The sequence below is a fragment of the Poecile atricapillus genome, chromosome 7, assembly GCF_030490865.1.
Source record: "Poecile atricapillus isolate bPoeAtr1 chromosome 7, bPoeAtr1.hap1, whole genome shotgun sequence".
Lineage (NCBI taxonomy): Eukaryota > Metazoa > Chordata > Aves > Passeriformes > Paridae > Poecile > Poecile atricapillus.
In genome coordinates, this window is record NC_081255.1 from 13,246,879 (window position 1) to 13,262,149 (window position 15,271).

General features: G+C 36.4%; 1 protein-coding gene across 1 annotated transcript in view; it reads left to right on the top strand.

The window, feature by feature from the left end:
* The window catches only part of VAV3 (vav guanine nucleotide exchange factor 3), a 150,918-nt gene that overhangs the window by 131,892 nt on the left and 3,755 nt on the right, over positions 1-15,271 (top strand). Inside the window, exons 24-26 of the mRNA XM_058843133.1 lie at positions 226-313; positions 3,506-3,635; positions 14,582-14,733. Of these exons, the coding sequence (XP_058699116.1) occupies positions 226-313; positions 3,506-3,635; positions 14,582-14,733 (370 nt within the window). The remainder of the gene's footprint in view (positions 1-225; positions 314-3,505; positions 3,636-14,581; positions 14,734-15,271) is intronic.

Consider the following 15,271-nt stretch of genomic DNA (forward strand, 5'->3'; position numbering starts at 1 on the left):
AATTAGAATAAGCAGTTAGCTGTGACTTTTCTTCTGATTACAGATCTTTAGCTGTACTTTAATAAATATGTTTGGTAGATTAGATGTCAACTTTATTTTGGCACAGATATACATTTTGTCTTAAGAATTTATGTTCGTGGTGTTCTAGGGGAATGCCCTCAGGTAATTATTGATTGTGTCTGATTAAAAACACATTTATATTCATAAGTTATTCATTGCCCACAGGTACAATAACGAAGTGAAACACATCAAGATTTTAACAAGAGACGGCTTTTTCCACATTGCAGAAAACAGAAAATTTAAAAATTTAATGGTAAGCATTGATTAGCTTTTTAACACTGTGAGATTTTCTTTGTACCTGTTTCTGTTAGAAAGAGCTACTTTGGTTTGTGAAATTCCACAAAGCTATGAGAGTGAAAGATTTGAATTGTGTCCACTCCTGCTAATAGGATAATTTTTTATATTTATGGTTTTAGCTCTAAGTGATAATTTTATGTGCTTAAAACTACCTATTTATTGATAGGACTGGACTGTGTCCCTTGTAGTGAAGTGGAAGAGAGGAGGAATTTGAATCCCATGCGTCAGACTACTATGGAGTTGGGCTGAATCTGGAAAGGAGAATTTGATGTCTTTGGAAGTCTTGGTTTTTAGGAATCAGTTGGTTTAAAATTTATGCACCAGCCTTCCTGCATGCATACTCAAGTATGTGAAAACGCTAAATAAAAATGAAGGATAATACAAAACAAGAGGAGGGAGAAGCTTTAAAACGAGGAAGTCTTAGAAATTATTTTAGTTTAACCACTGATACGCCATAAAACATGAGCATCCTAGAAATGGGGAGAGATGAAATGATAATCTGTAAGTGCTCATTAGAACAGGAAAAACAAATTTCTTGATGAAGAATGCACAGAACTGTTTTTGTGCTCTTATCTTCATTTCACACTTATAAGCCAATGATTTGTTAAGTTTTAGGGCTGGGGACCCTGAGATCTTTTCATTGTTTAGCAGCAGAACTCATGGTGTTGCTTACATACACGAGAAGGCAGCTGCTTAGTCTGTGAACACTACAAATGATTTGTTGGAAACTGATCTTGGTGAAATATGGCAGCTGGAGTCCCATGCTGCCAGGTGTCCTCTTATGGCAGTGATGCAGTTTAATGCACTGGTGCAGGTTCCAAAGTAGAGCAGAAATGAAATATAAATAAAGGACAAAGTTGGATGGAAAATGAGCAAAAAGAATATGCATTGAATTGAGAGGACGGAAGAAATTTCTAGTGTAAGGACCTCACTGCTACCAACTTAGCCTTGCTAACGTTCAAGTAGGAAAGAATTATTTTATAACACAGATTTAGGGTACTATGAATTCTGTCCTTGAGAGTTAAATACACAAGTGATAGTGTGGTGTTTGTATGTGCTGTGGAACAACTGCTTTGTTCTGGATAGATGCAAGAGGAAAAAGTAACAGCGTCTGAAAGAAAAGAGGAACAAAAGTAGTCTTAGTAGAAGTGGGAGCAGAAGAGAGACAAAGGCAGCATCCATGGAAACGTTAAGTAGTGATCTGCAGTGGCACAGCATTTTGTACTGCTTTGGAAGGAAAAAAAGCAGAAGACCTTGTGTCTACTTTTCATGGTACATTTGAAAACTTTCACCAGAATAATTAAAATGTGCTGAGTGTGTAAAGCAGGGTGCAGTGAGAGGTCAGTTCAGCTGCTGCTGTGGATCAGGGTAATATGACAGGCTCCTGAGGAGCCCCATCCATGCTGGCACAGACTGCTTACCTTACTCATCTGTTTGTAAGCTTGCTACTGTGATTTGTGCAATTCATGTTTTAGAGGCCAGTTGTCAGTCAACTGTTTTCATGGAAGAATGGAATTAAAACCTCAGCTTTAAAAGTAACTGAATCTGTGACATGAAGTGATTTTATTCTTTTTCGTCAGTTTAAAACCATTTTACTTATTTTGCCAACAAAAATTTGTTGAAATCCCATTTGGGATTTCAGTTACTTTTACCAAACAACATAATTCTTACAGACTTACACTGTGCAAAAAGATAACAAAAGTTTCATACTAGTTATTTTCCATTTATCCAGATATCCTAATTTGAATGCTACTTCCTTGAAAATCACACACAGTATTGCCTTGGTAATTTGAATGTCTGAATATACAGTGATGATATGGGAGTAAATTTCATTGCTGACATTCTGGTTTGTATGATGTGCTGATCTCAAACAGCAAAGCTCAAAGAGTTCTTAGTATCACTGATGTAGGCTGTTGTAGGCTAAACATTTTGGTAGCTTTTTGTGGTGCTGGTTTGTTTTCTTTTGTTTTTTTGTTTCCTTTGGTTTGTTTTCTTGATGTTTTGTTTTGGGTTTTTTTTGTTTATTTTGGGATTTGGGTTTTTTTTTTTTTTGAAGGAAAGGATTAAACACAGTATGATCTCCTAATTTTGACCTAAGCTTGGCTTAGTCAACTCTGATTTTGGAAATTTAAATATAAGTGGAATGGACTGAAGGGTTTACACTAAATACATTGCTTTGGGCATGCATTTCTGAAGAGTGAAATCCCACATTTGAATGGATCAATTGAAGTTTGACATTTGCTTTGAATTGTCTGGTCACTTTTAATCTTATTCGAGCTCTGTGTACAAATTATGTGTTATTGACATTTCTAGGGCTAATTCAAATGTAACAGACGATGGCAGGGGTCGAAGATTGCAAAGGAATAGCATGAGCTGTCAGAATTTTGATGGCTGTTGCCTTCTTTAGAGTAGGAATTTGAGTAACTTGTCTTCTTGGTTACACAAACTATTTCATCTATTCTTTTATATTTACATATATGAATTTTTACATATATATATATATGTAAAATATTCCTGTGTATAGCTATAAACGCTTACATAAATGAACATACACAGAGATGGTGATATTTTTGGATTGGGTACAAGGAGAATGTGAAATGCTGATTTTTTCAGTGAGTGTGCACCGTCTGACACCCCCAAGCCTGCCCTGCCTTGGAAGTTCTGTGTCGTCTAAGTATCTGCACATTAAGTTGCTGTTAACTTACAAGCCATGTGCTTTGTTTCAGATCTGTGTACTTACAAATACATTTGTAGATAAACATAATTTATAATTGCAAAAGATACTTAATAAAACAGAGACATTTACGGCTTCATCCTTAGCAAGCAGCTGACCTTGTCTTCTGCCTGACTCCAGAAGAGCAAAGACATCCTCGGCCTGACTTAAAGGAGCAGCAAATGTTGCTTCTGACAAAAAGATTCTACTTAGCTGATTTTGGGGTGTCTTTTTTTGTTTGTTTTGTTTAAATTTTTTAAGTGGCAATATGAAAAGCTGTCAATTTTTAGGGTACTTTATAGTTTAAAAAATAAGCATGTTCAATGGGATGTGTTATAAAATAAGGTTACTTGCATAGTAAAACTGTCATTGGCTGTACACCAGAATGCTGCTGTGATTTCAATTTCCAATGAAATGGTTTTTCCTTTCTGAAAGGAACTCGTAGAATACTACAAGCACCATTCTCTCAAAGAAGGTTTTCGAAGTTTGGATACTACGCTTCAATTTCCATACAAAGAATCTGAAAACTCAGTGGGACAGAGGAGTAACAGAACAGGTGGCAATGGTGAGGATTATAAATTTTTGTATACATATATATATGTATGATATGTATCTGTCATATATATGTGTGTATATATACATATATATCTTAAGAGGACAAGGTACTTGGAGCATCTTCATCTTCCATTTTTGACATATAACCAATTACTATGGCAATGCTTTTAGCTAGGATTTTTTGAAACTAAGCAGATTCAGATCTACCAGGAGATTTATAAACATGTCTAACAAGCTTGTCTTGCTGCCAAACTTAAAATCTCCCTGATATTCAAGAAGTCTATTAGACATGCTGGTGAGAGATTAAACTGCATCTTGCCTAATTTCTTCAGAAATTTGCATACGTGCAGCTACAAGTGTTAATATCTGTGAAAATTCCTAATCCTTAAAAAGGAATTTAAATAAATCAGTCTTCTAGCATAGCCCTATGAAGTAGCATAATACCAAATAATTGTGTCAAAAAAAAGTAGATTTACTGTATCATAGTTCTTTTTATGCATGTTTTTTAACATTGAATGTTTATTAGAGTTCCCTTAGTAAGCTTCTGAAAGTTAATGAACTACTGTGAAATGTAAATAGCACAGTTAAAAAGCTAAAATGTTGTGAAGTTTAGAAATAAACTGAGAAGGCTTGCTATGCATATGCTGTCCTTTATTTAAGCTATTACATTTAAGTGGAAGTTAGCACAATTCTTAGGATATGGACAGGTTCAATGTTAATGATAAAACCTACCACATGGCTGGCCTCTGGAAAATATATAATGTTTCTGTCAAAGAGCAAATATTAGATTTGCTGTTTTGCAGTCATTGGCTGCGTCTTTGTACTGTAACAGATAATAAGAGGAAAATAAAAATTAATGGGGATTTTAACAATATGAAGACTGCTGTAAAAGCCCAAAAAGTCTATTCTAGTCTTTCTGATGATGATGATGGCTTTGTTACTTTCATTTGCTGTGTTTGTGAGCTTTTGTTTACTTGCTTGCCTCTGTTCCATAACATTTCTGTAACTTTGGAGACTTTCCTCCTCTCCTAATTAAAGTGAAGATAATTTAGGGCAAATGATTGTAAGAAACCAGTGTGTCTCTGGGAATTTAATTTACTGCCTCTACCTCCCAATTCATCTTCTTTCCATTTCTGTTCTCCTCCCATGCTTCCCAGGACTTCTGTCTCTTGTCTCCTCTCTGTGCTGTTCATGTCCATTCCTGGTGAATTTCTCTGCCCTATCCTTTCCTCTCCCTTTAGCTTGTGGTTTCCCTGTGCTTCTCTCTTCTTCTTGCCATCTCTTGTGCTTTCCTCATCCCTTGTCTCTGCACAGTGCTGAGGCTTTAATTGTTGAGAGGACATGTCCTGCTTGATTTACTTTGCATTTGTTTGAGTTATTATTGACTGTGAGCAGAATTAGCTTGTTTTCTCTTTTTTTCTTAGGCCAGTTAGACTGTATCTATACTGTCCACCAACTTCTAACTCTGCAAGAGCTCAGTAATTTCCTGTTTACAGGATACAAGATTTATGGTGCATCCTCATTAACTTCAGTCATCATACAAAAGAAAACATCTTACTTTACAAGTTCTTTTAGGCAGTATGTTGGACAGCAAGAGAAATGACTGGGGGATGCTCTCATTTTAGTCAGGGGGTTGAGGAAGTGCATCTCTGCTACAGTAACTCAGCCCTTTGATGCTACAATTTGTCCTGCTGGAAGCTGCAGGCTTTGTCTTAGACTGAACTGCTCTGAAAAACCTTTCAATTCTCAAACTCCTCATGTAAAATCAAATAGATTTCCATAATTCTGCTGCTTTATCTGGATTGACTCTGAATGACACTTCCTTTGATGGATTGGACAGTAAATTGTGTCCCCATGAATGTGGTGATTTATTTGTTGGTCTTTTCCTTGTTTGTTTTGTATTGTTTGTTTAACCAAAGTAGCCATGATTAACAGTCCATCTATGGGTCACTGATTGGTTTTCAAGCTGTGTTTTTCATTTTACCAAGCTGATGTAAGTAAGAAAAGCCATATATCTAGGCTGTGGGAACCCTGCTGGGCTGAATTTAGAATTTGGGAAACTTCAGGCAGGCTGCAGTTTGGTTTAGTAGTGGAAGCAAACAAATCATGTGGGGCAACAGTTGGACAGGGAGTTTACTCACAGCCCTCAGTGAGGACCACCACACAGCTGATTTTTTTGATCTCTTCCCACATAATCCAAGTGCAAGAAGAGCAGTTGGTGGAAGAAAGCCAGACAAAGTAGCTGAAGAGAGAGAGGGGCATTTCCCCATATTTTTTCAATTTTGCAATTGCTCAGCACGGGGCAGAATCCAGTGAATACAATGGGCTTTGACAGTCTGAAGCTGATTTAAAGAAGGGTTTACGTTTAATGCAGTGTTTTTCTCAATACTATTCGCATATCTGGATATTTTAATGAAGCCATCTTTTGAAAAGACATCAGCTTTTTTTTTCAAAACAGCTGATCCTTAGGATATATAAGTGACAGAATAAGTGGCAAAAGTATTTCCAAAAAACATTAGTTGAACCAGTGCAGACTTTGACAGAGTTTTGTCATTTGCTGCTGCCAAGGTCTTTGAGCTGTGGAGAAATTGAGTGGCAATACTGAATTGACTTGGCTTCCTACAAAAGAGTGAGAAAGAAGTATGTTAATTTTTTTTTTTTTTTGCTATTTGCTATGTTGTCATTTACCCACATGGGAAAAGGAAAACTGGTATTTAATTAAGGTTGTAATTTCTAATATTAATAATAATAAGTCATCTTGTAACAAATTTTCAGGGAATTTGATTCTTGCTTCAGCATCTATCATTGATTTTTAGAATAATTTTTTAGAATAAAAATCTCTACTTTAGTAGGATAGATATTTTGCCTTTTCACTTCAGTTAGAATTTTGATTTTCAGTCTCCTTGTCTTGCAGATGTCACTGCTGTTGTTCTCATATTCATTGTACACTTTTAATGTGGTTGTAAAAACTGTCAGATATTTGCTTTTGTCACTATAGATATTCAAGTTAACTGGGAATATTTTTTTGGGAAATGGTATATTCTCTCTTCTTAATTTTTCAGTCTTGGGCATTTCTAGACACACACAGTATGATCAAGTTTTGATCTCCTGCACAGAAAAATACAAACTCTTACATTAGATTACAGGACTGATCAACCAGTTAATGAAACAGAGGCAAAAATGGAATAAGAGTGGACATTATTCTCTGGAGTAAAATAATGGCACTTTATTCTGTTTTGCTGATGCAGAGCACAATGATATTGAGAAATTTGAATCTTTATGAAATTTAGATTTTAAAGTAACGTAAATCATGAAGCCAAGTCCTACTTGAGTGATGTTTTTCTTCATTGGTTAACTAGGAGTAGGGATATTTACTAAGTTATGTCATCCTTACTTATTCTTAATACATTAACTGTGTAAAGGTGTCTGTTAGTAAAGTAAAACAAAACAAATATCATCCCAACCCTTAGAGTATCAAAAGAATTCAGCCTTTCTTCTTAGAAGCCAACACCAACATTGTATCATCAAAACGGATCAGTTATCTGTAGAAGTCTAGTAGGATTTCCTTGCCCACATAGGTTTACTTGTCCAGAATTTGACACAGAAAACCAAACCTGCAGCTATATCAGAGAGAAAAATCAAGAAAAATCTGCTCAGTTGAGGACCAGCCACCTCCCATATAGCACCTAACCTGGGTGTGTTCCTGTGGGCTGTTGTTCCACTCTGCCCATTGGGCTTCTGGAGAAAAAAAGGCAGGCATTTTTCTATAAGAATGGGCACTGCTTGCACTGCTTTTGAGTCAAGTGGCCCTTTTGGTTTGCGTAGCACAATTCCCCACAGAGCTGTCACTTGGGGTTACTGTCTCCAGTATAAAGGAGCCCCTCATGCATCCCAGATAGTCCATTCAGTGTTAGAGGTGGAGAAAGAATCATAACTGTGAAGGATCAGAAGAGAGTTTCCAGAGTGTAAGAGGCCCTGGAGCATTATGAGACACTAACCTAAAATGCTGTTGGTTTGTGTTGTGGGATTTTTAAAAAAAATTTCTAAACCCAAGGTTTATGAATGCTAAAATACAGTATCAGTCCTCCTTATTTTATTTATGCTTGTAGTTTCCTCATCACAAATGTATCTATTGTCATCCAGGTAAGATGCACAAAACTGAACCATTACCTCCACCATGGATTCTTGCATAAAATCATTCTAGTCATCATTCCTGCAAGTACCATTTTGAAGCAAAATTACTGTGTTTCATGTGTAATCAGAAGAATAAATTCAGAGAAGTAGCTGTAAGTGATAAATAGCAGTTCCCTGCTACTTTTTGAAGGAAAATTCTTGTTCATTAATTACAGATATTATAAGCTGTAATTTAGAGGCTGCAGTATCATTTATCCAGTTGAGATGGATGTACCTTTCCAAATCACAACTGGGAGCAAAGATCCCAACTTTCTTAGACATGCACACTATATATCTTTATTGCCTCTTCAAGAGGAACAAAATTTGAGAACAGGTCAATAAACTGTAGTTTCATTTGAAGCAATTCTAATTAATTCTATCTAATTTTTGCATTTAAAAGTACATTGCCCCTAGCTTTGTTGGTAACAGAGCAAAAACACCTGTGGCTTTCACCCAGTGAAGCTGCTATAGGGGTTTAGGATGATGTGCTGATTCTGCCTAGGCTGAGCTTAGGCATTTTTTGCTTGCTCAAGGGGTTTTTTGCAAGTTGGGGAAACTGCAAATACGAGCAGTACTGTTTGGGCCTTAGAGGATGTAGTTTAGCTGTGGAATTCTTATTGATGTTAATGATTAACAGAGCAGAATGCATACTTTTTTTCCATGCCATAAATATGGAGTTGACTTCAGGTCAACTTAGACTATATCCTCATTAAAGGCATGTGAATAGTGTTGCTGGGCTCTAGAGGATTTATGTATGCATGAGTTCTTGCTTTTGTAATGGTAAGAAGTGGGACACACAAAGAATTAAAAAAACTTTTGTTAAATCTGAAAATATTTGCCAGAGGCTGCAGTTACAATTCTCTGAAACTCTAAATGGGTGACTTCTTCCTACTTTACTCTTTGAAAAATGCAATTGTTCAAAATTAAATCATAGATCCAAATTTTCTAGTTATTACAGTCAATTTCCTTGCAGACATCCTTAGTAGAGAACCTTAGTTTCCTTGTTATCAATGAATTATATAGTTTAAAAAGTATTATTTAAATCTTATGCCAATATTTCAATGTTCTTTTGCTTTTCTCTTTTTCTCTTTTTTTTCCTCTAAGCCCCTTCTTTGTTCTGTGGGTTTTCTTTTGTAACTCCTCCAGACTACAGCTTTGTTCCCCCTTCCTCCACTCCTTTCTGGTCAGGTACTGCTTTTCTGCTTTTATATTTCTTCTAAATTTGCTTTTATTGTTTCTGTGTGCAACAAGTGAGGGAAGGGACGAATCTAATACTTCAGCTCTTCTCTGACTCCAAAAACTGAGTTATCACTTGTTAGTCATGGAGAGTAACAAAAATCAAACTCTTAAACTTTTGAATTATCACTGCTTATTGCAATAAGCAGTTTGAATAGGTGTTGCAAAGTTCAATAGTTGCAGCAGATTCCATCAGTGATCACTTGACTCTTAATTTGCTATGCAGTTGACACCTATGAGCTATATATTTTCAGTGTATTTGTTCAAATGCACAAACATGGAAATCCCACAGAATCTCATGGAAATACCACTGCTTGTTGGTAAATAATATATTCGTCCCATCCCTGCAGCAAACCATACTGCAGTAACATCTTAGAATATAGTAGGTTTTTTTTTTAGAGAATGCTTTCTTTAAATTCTGCATTAACATTGTTAATTAATTTTCCCCATCTGTTTTCTAAATATTGTTTTCTTTATTTACATTTAACCATCTCTGTCTTCAATAGATGCAATCATTTCAAACTAAGAGACTTCATAAAAATGCTAAAAGTAGTACCATTGGTAGCCTCAGTCAGTGCGTCAGTGTGGGTATGGCTTGCTCTGATCTCTAAGATCTGGTCTGCAAAGAGGTGAACTGCACCGCTGGACAATTTAAGAAGAATTTTGACAGTAGAAAGGTGAATGCCTTTGAGGAGCACATGGAAGGAGCTGCTGATGTGGAGAATGCAGCATTTGCTCATGTTACACTGGCCTGCCTTTGTGTACCAGGTGGAGGACACTGCCTGGGTTGTGCAGAACAGGATTGGGGCTGGCATTTGCACTAGGGAAGGGAGGTGTCCAGCATGCACAAATGCAGATGGAGTCATCAGGATCTCAGTGGGAAGTATGTTTTATACCCGCCCACAGAAGTTGTCCAGATTATTTAGTGCTCTGAGAAGGCTTCTTGGGGCTTTCCATAGTTTCCTGAGTGTCGCTAAAGGACACAAAATGGTTCACATGGCCAGCATCAGAACAAAAACCCATCCCTTTATTCTCTGACTCCGGTATTTATAGATTCTCGACAATGACCAGGGATTGGATAATTAAGTTACCACCTTCCCAAGCACACTGGTCATGAGAAATGTCCATCAAAAGACGTTTCTTAGAAGGAATGGGATAAACAACTTACGTTTATAGAACTTTCATGGGAAAGTAACTAAAACTATGAAAACATTATCCGAAGGCTTAATTTTCAGGATGACATCTGAGGGGAAAAGGATGTAGGTGGCAGCTCAGTAGTAGAATATTTACTGTGCTTACTTGTGCTGAGAACATCTCTGATGACCCCTCTCTTGATTCACCCCAGGCATTTCAATCTCCATGTCGTAGATCACACTTGAATGTTTTTCCCCTCAGTTTTTTCTTCCATTTCTATGCCCTTACATACAGATATTTTTGGGCCAGATACTTCCTTTCAGTAGTCACAGCAATGACTGAGAATCCAAGCTAGAAGGTGCCCTTCCAGTTGACATTTGCTTTCATAAAGGGACACATCTGTAGAAAAGATGATAGCCATTTTGGTGTAGCTGTTTGCCCTGTGGTCAAACAGGGAGCTGGACTCCCTGAAACACCTGATTTGAAACAACATGAAGGAGTTAAGTTTTAGCTCTTTGCTCATGGTAAATACTGTGAGCTTTTGTCCTTTTGGGCAGGAGAGGACATCTTGGATTCAGCTGTCCAGTACTTGACTGTAAATTCTATTCTTACTAAAACTGGTATCTGTTCCATGAGAACAAAATTGTGAAGTGGCCTGTGGTGATAGAACAGCAATCAAGACTCACTTACTTTAACCCTATCACACACTCCCATATATCCCCATATATGGTTTCAACAAATTATAATGACATTCCTTTTTTAATTATGAAAAACTTCTGTATCAGAAAATTCATTAATAACTATAATGATAGGTATCTATTCAATGTCTGGCATATCACAATATGGCAGTTTTAAGTATTTCATTACACAAGTACAAAATATTAAAGGAAAATATTGCTCTGCAGTTCTTAATTAAGTTTATCTACCTGTTATATTCTGAGTGCATTGCTTCATATGTTTGTCATAAACCTTTTTAAAAATAGCCCACTAATTTGCCTACATTAATTTCATGATATTACAAGTATTTTTTGCAAAAGTATCTTCAGAGCTGGCTTAGTTCTGCTGATATTCTAACTGGTAATACAGAAGAAGGTTAAGCTGACTGCTGAGCACTACTGAAGGTGCTGCCTGTGCCTGGGTCACAGCACTGAGGTTTGGTGAAACAGTAGATGTACAAGTAAATTTGGCTTCAAGGAGCATGGAAACTAATACACAGGAGCAGCCCCCAGGGCAATGGCTGCAGATTTATGAGGAGGCCAAAGCACAAGGAGAGAGAAACAACTGCTCACAGCTTTAATAATACTACATTGACCTCCGTAGAATTCAAGCTTGTGAGCTACACCAGCCTACTGTGATCACAGGGAACCTTTGTTGTTTGCACCTCAAATGCATCATCAGTGACTCAAATTAGTATTAAAATTCATTTGCAGCACATCTATTTCACTTTCAATGTCCAACATACTTCAGTGTAAATCAAAGCTGATTATAGTTCCTGTAGTCATCATCCTCTGTTTGCAGAAGGAAAGGCTGGATTAAGTAAAACATATTTTTCTCATTCATGCATGTGCTTTTTATTCACCTCCGTTGGATTTCTCGCTCTATTTTCAGTTCGTTCTCTACTTGGAGAGCCTAAAAAAAATTTATAACTGCTTTCTCAGCAGCTTATTTTCTTTTTTAGTGCTTTCACTTCCCTCCCTCTTTAATTTCTCATTCATATTCATCCACCTGTTGGGCCCTTTCTTTCCATCCATCTGCTGTTAATCCCATTGTCTCTCTGCAGCCTTCCTGTACCTATCCTCTTTCTGCCCTTCACTCAGTGCTCCTTTTCTCTCCCATCTGTACAGGTGTCCTTTCCATGTGTTGTCTTCCCTCAAGTTTTATTTATCCTGGGACAGCATTAATTGGGAATTCAGGGCTGATAGTCTCCACTCTAGTTGTTTCTGTTACTATGTCAGCAGAGAGATATGGTTAATATTTTTTTCCAAAATTAGCACTGTCATTTTCCTGTATTCCATCATTCATCTGGCTTCCTTTTATATATTTCCTACCATGAGCTTCACTTTTATTTGAAAATATGGATCTTGGATTCTAAATTAATCTAAATTCTGCTACTTTCTGCCTCAAGACTTTTGAAGATATATGGTTTTGATTTCTCTTGCTTTTTATTCCTTTTCCTCTCTGGTTTGTGACTTGAAAAAGAGTTAAAAGTCCTCCTTTCCCCCGTATGTGCTTCTCTTTCTTCTCTATCCTAATTTTCCTTGCTATTGCCATCTTTATAATTCCTCTACGCATTTCTTCCCTTCTTAGTTCTTTTTTCCCCCATTTTCCCAGATCTGTTCATCTTTGCTTCCTGTAATTTTTCCTTGCCCCTTTATCTTCTTTTTAGAATCTGAAATTATACCCTGCTCCCCAGAATCACTCCTTGCATCCTGCAGTGCTTCTCCAAATCTGCCAGTGATATTGCTGCACACCTGTGAATGGTTACTGACCCTCCAATCAATAACTGCTCTTACTTTTTCCTTTCTCCAAAACAATTGCTGCCCATGATATGCTATTTCCCTGTAAAATTGATTACTGCAATGCAGATAAGGTATAGGACATTACATTCATGTCAGGATCTAAACAAGTAGCATCTACATCTGATGGGCTAAGAGGGGGAAAAAAGCATGTTTGATGTGCTTAATATATCACCGAGATTTTTGCAACATCAATGTAAGCAATAATTTAGAGGCTGATTTTCTGTTATATGGCATCTTTTACATAATTTATCAAGTGTCTGATAAGCATACTCTACATAAACAGTCAGGAGTGTTGGACTAAACTTTAGTGACATGATATAAACTATGGCATTATCTGTTGTCAAAACTGTTTTTTAGGCATTCTATTTCTGTGATATATCTAATAATATTTTAAATGTAGTATTCCTTGTTCGTTTAAAATAAATTGTTTGTTTTCTCTTTAAGCTGAAAGTATTTGAACATATAATGATTTTCAGATATTTAATACTGTTATGTATATGATCCAGTGGAGTCAGAAGAAAACTTAAACACAAGCAGAACTGAAACTGTTAAGGTTTCTCAGCTCATTTGCTGTGTTTTGGGTTCCTGATTTAAATTAAAGGCAACAAGATATGAGTTCTTAGTGTTACACTGTTGAGGGCATTGCTAAACTAGAATATTAAAGACATTTCCTAATGAATATTGGGCGTTTCTAAGAAATGTGAAGGGCTTCTGAAGATAGACATGATTCTATGTACATTATATCAAGTCATCCATCATGATCATATGAATTACTCTGAAATCCTTTCAAAGGAAGCTTGCCTGTGCTTCTGAACTCCTCCTACAGTGATTTACATAGGAAAACAGTGGCATAAATGGGGAAAAAAAGCTGAAAATTGCATCAGCCAAATAGTCCAACTACAAAATGCAGCTGCGTAGATGTTCTTTCTAAAATGCTCAAGTGAAAGGTCTTTTATCTGCTAAGTCATGCCCACTCTCCTCTCATTGTCCTCACAAAGGAATTGTTGAGGAGCTCTTTTGCAAGTTTGGACATCCTTCATCAGCATTGAAACATAATTTCCTATAAAACTATTTGGAAGAAAGGGTTAGTTTTTGAAGTGAGGCCTTTTGCACTTTCGCTTTTTAAAAATTCTTCACAGCTTTTTATTGTTTATAATGTCTGGGCTTTACATTGGTAAAATTATTCTATGTTGATGTATCTTAAAATTTTAAAGTGTTAATTTTACTGAACCTTAATTTTATAGAAAAAAATCATTGGTGATTTACAGAATAAACTCCTGAAAAGACTATTTACATCAGTCAATATTAATGCAGATTGTGACAAATGATCCGTGGAAATTTCCTGTATAAAGTCTGTACCTTTTTGCTCATGCTGATGTTAGCTTCCAGTTTTATGTGCTTTAATATTTAACTTGGGAGTTGTTTTTTGAAAGAACAGCACCTTATTCTGTTTGTTTTGCTTCATTAGAGGTCTAAAGTTAAATCAAATGTAAATGCTAATAATTCTTTTGGAAAGAAATTAGTGACCTGTAAAATATGTTGATGCATATAACTGGCAGCAAGTTTTATTATGAAGCACAATAATAAAGTAATTGCAAATGTATTTAGCATCTCAGGGTTGGAAATATTTTATTTATGGCTCATCTGGTTTGATTTCTCTTCTAAAAATAAAGAGGACTATTCAAAAAATCATGAAAAATCCCTTAAACTTTTACACCAATCACCTGTATTTAAATCTTCTTGATCTTTGTAGTGCAGATGTTTTGCATAAGATGAATGCCAGTGTATGTTGCTGTGGAATCCTTGGTTTATATTTTACAGTATTTCTATTTACAGGAGTTTGGTAGCCTTCATTTAACCAATCCTAATAATATCACCATCTGCTTCCTTTCAGTGCTGAGCCCGAAGGTGATAGGCATTGCCATAGCCAGGTACGACTTCTGTGCACGAGACATGCGGGAACTGTCCTTACTGAAAGGGGATGTTGTCAAAATTTATACCAAGATGAGTGCCAATGGCTGGTGGAGAGGTGAAGTAAATGGAAGGGTAAGACTATTTTTTTTTTTCTCTTTTCCTGTGTTTCTTTCTCTTCACTGACAGTGATTTTGTTAAAAAGAAAAAAGTGTGTTCCTACGTTGTGTATTTAAATTCACAAGATGGAACATGTTCTCATCTTTGTTTCATAGGAGCAAGGTAGAACTTTGCCAGGTAGCTTTCCCAGCATCTAAATTATTGGTTATTTAATGTGACCTACCAGGCTGAATATTTGGGCAAGGTTATATGGTTGGAAAACAACCAGGATTAATAGCACTGCTACAGTTGACCTTTCTTGAACTGTTTTGCACACAGATATTTGGGGTCAGGTTCCTGGTGCCGTGGAACTCTTTTTAGCACTTAACCACAGAATGATTTCCCACATCTTTTGCCAAACTGCAATGTGATGGAATCAACCACGTTTTTATAGAAGGCTGCTTCTTTGATCTCTACCAATGTGGCCCAGATGAAGTGACATATTTAGCAGGGATTTTTATGAACTCACTTTACACTCTGCTCTGAGACTTGGAAGCGAAGTTTCAGTTTTGAC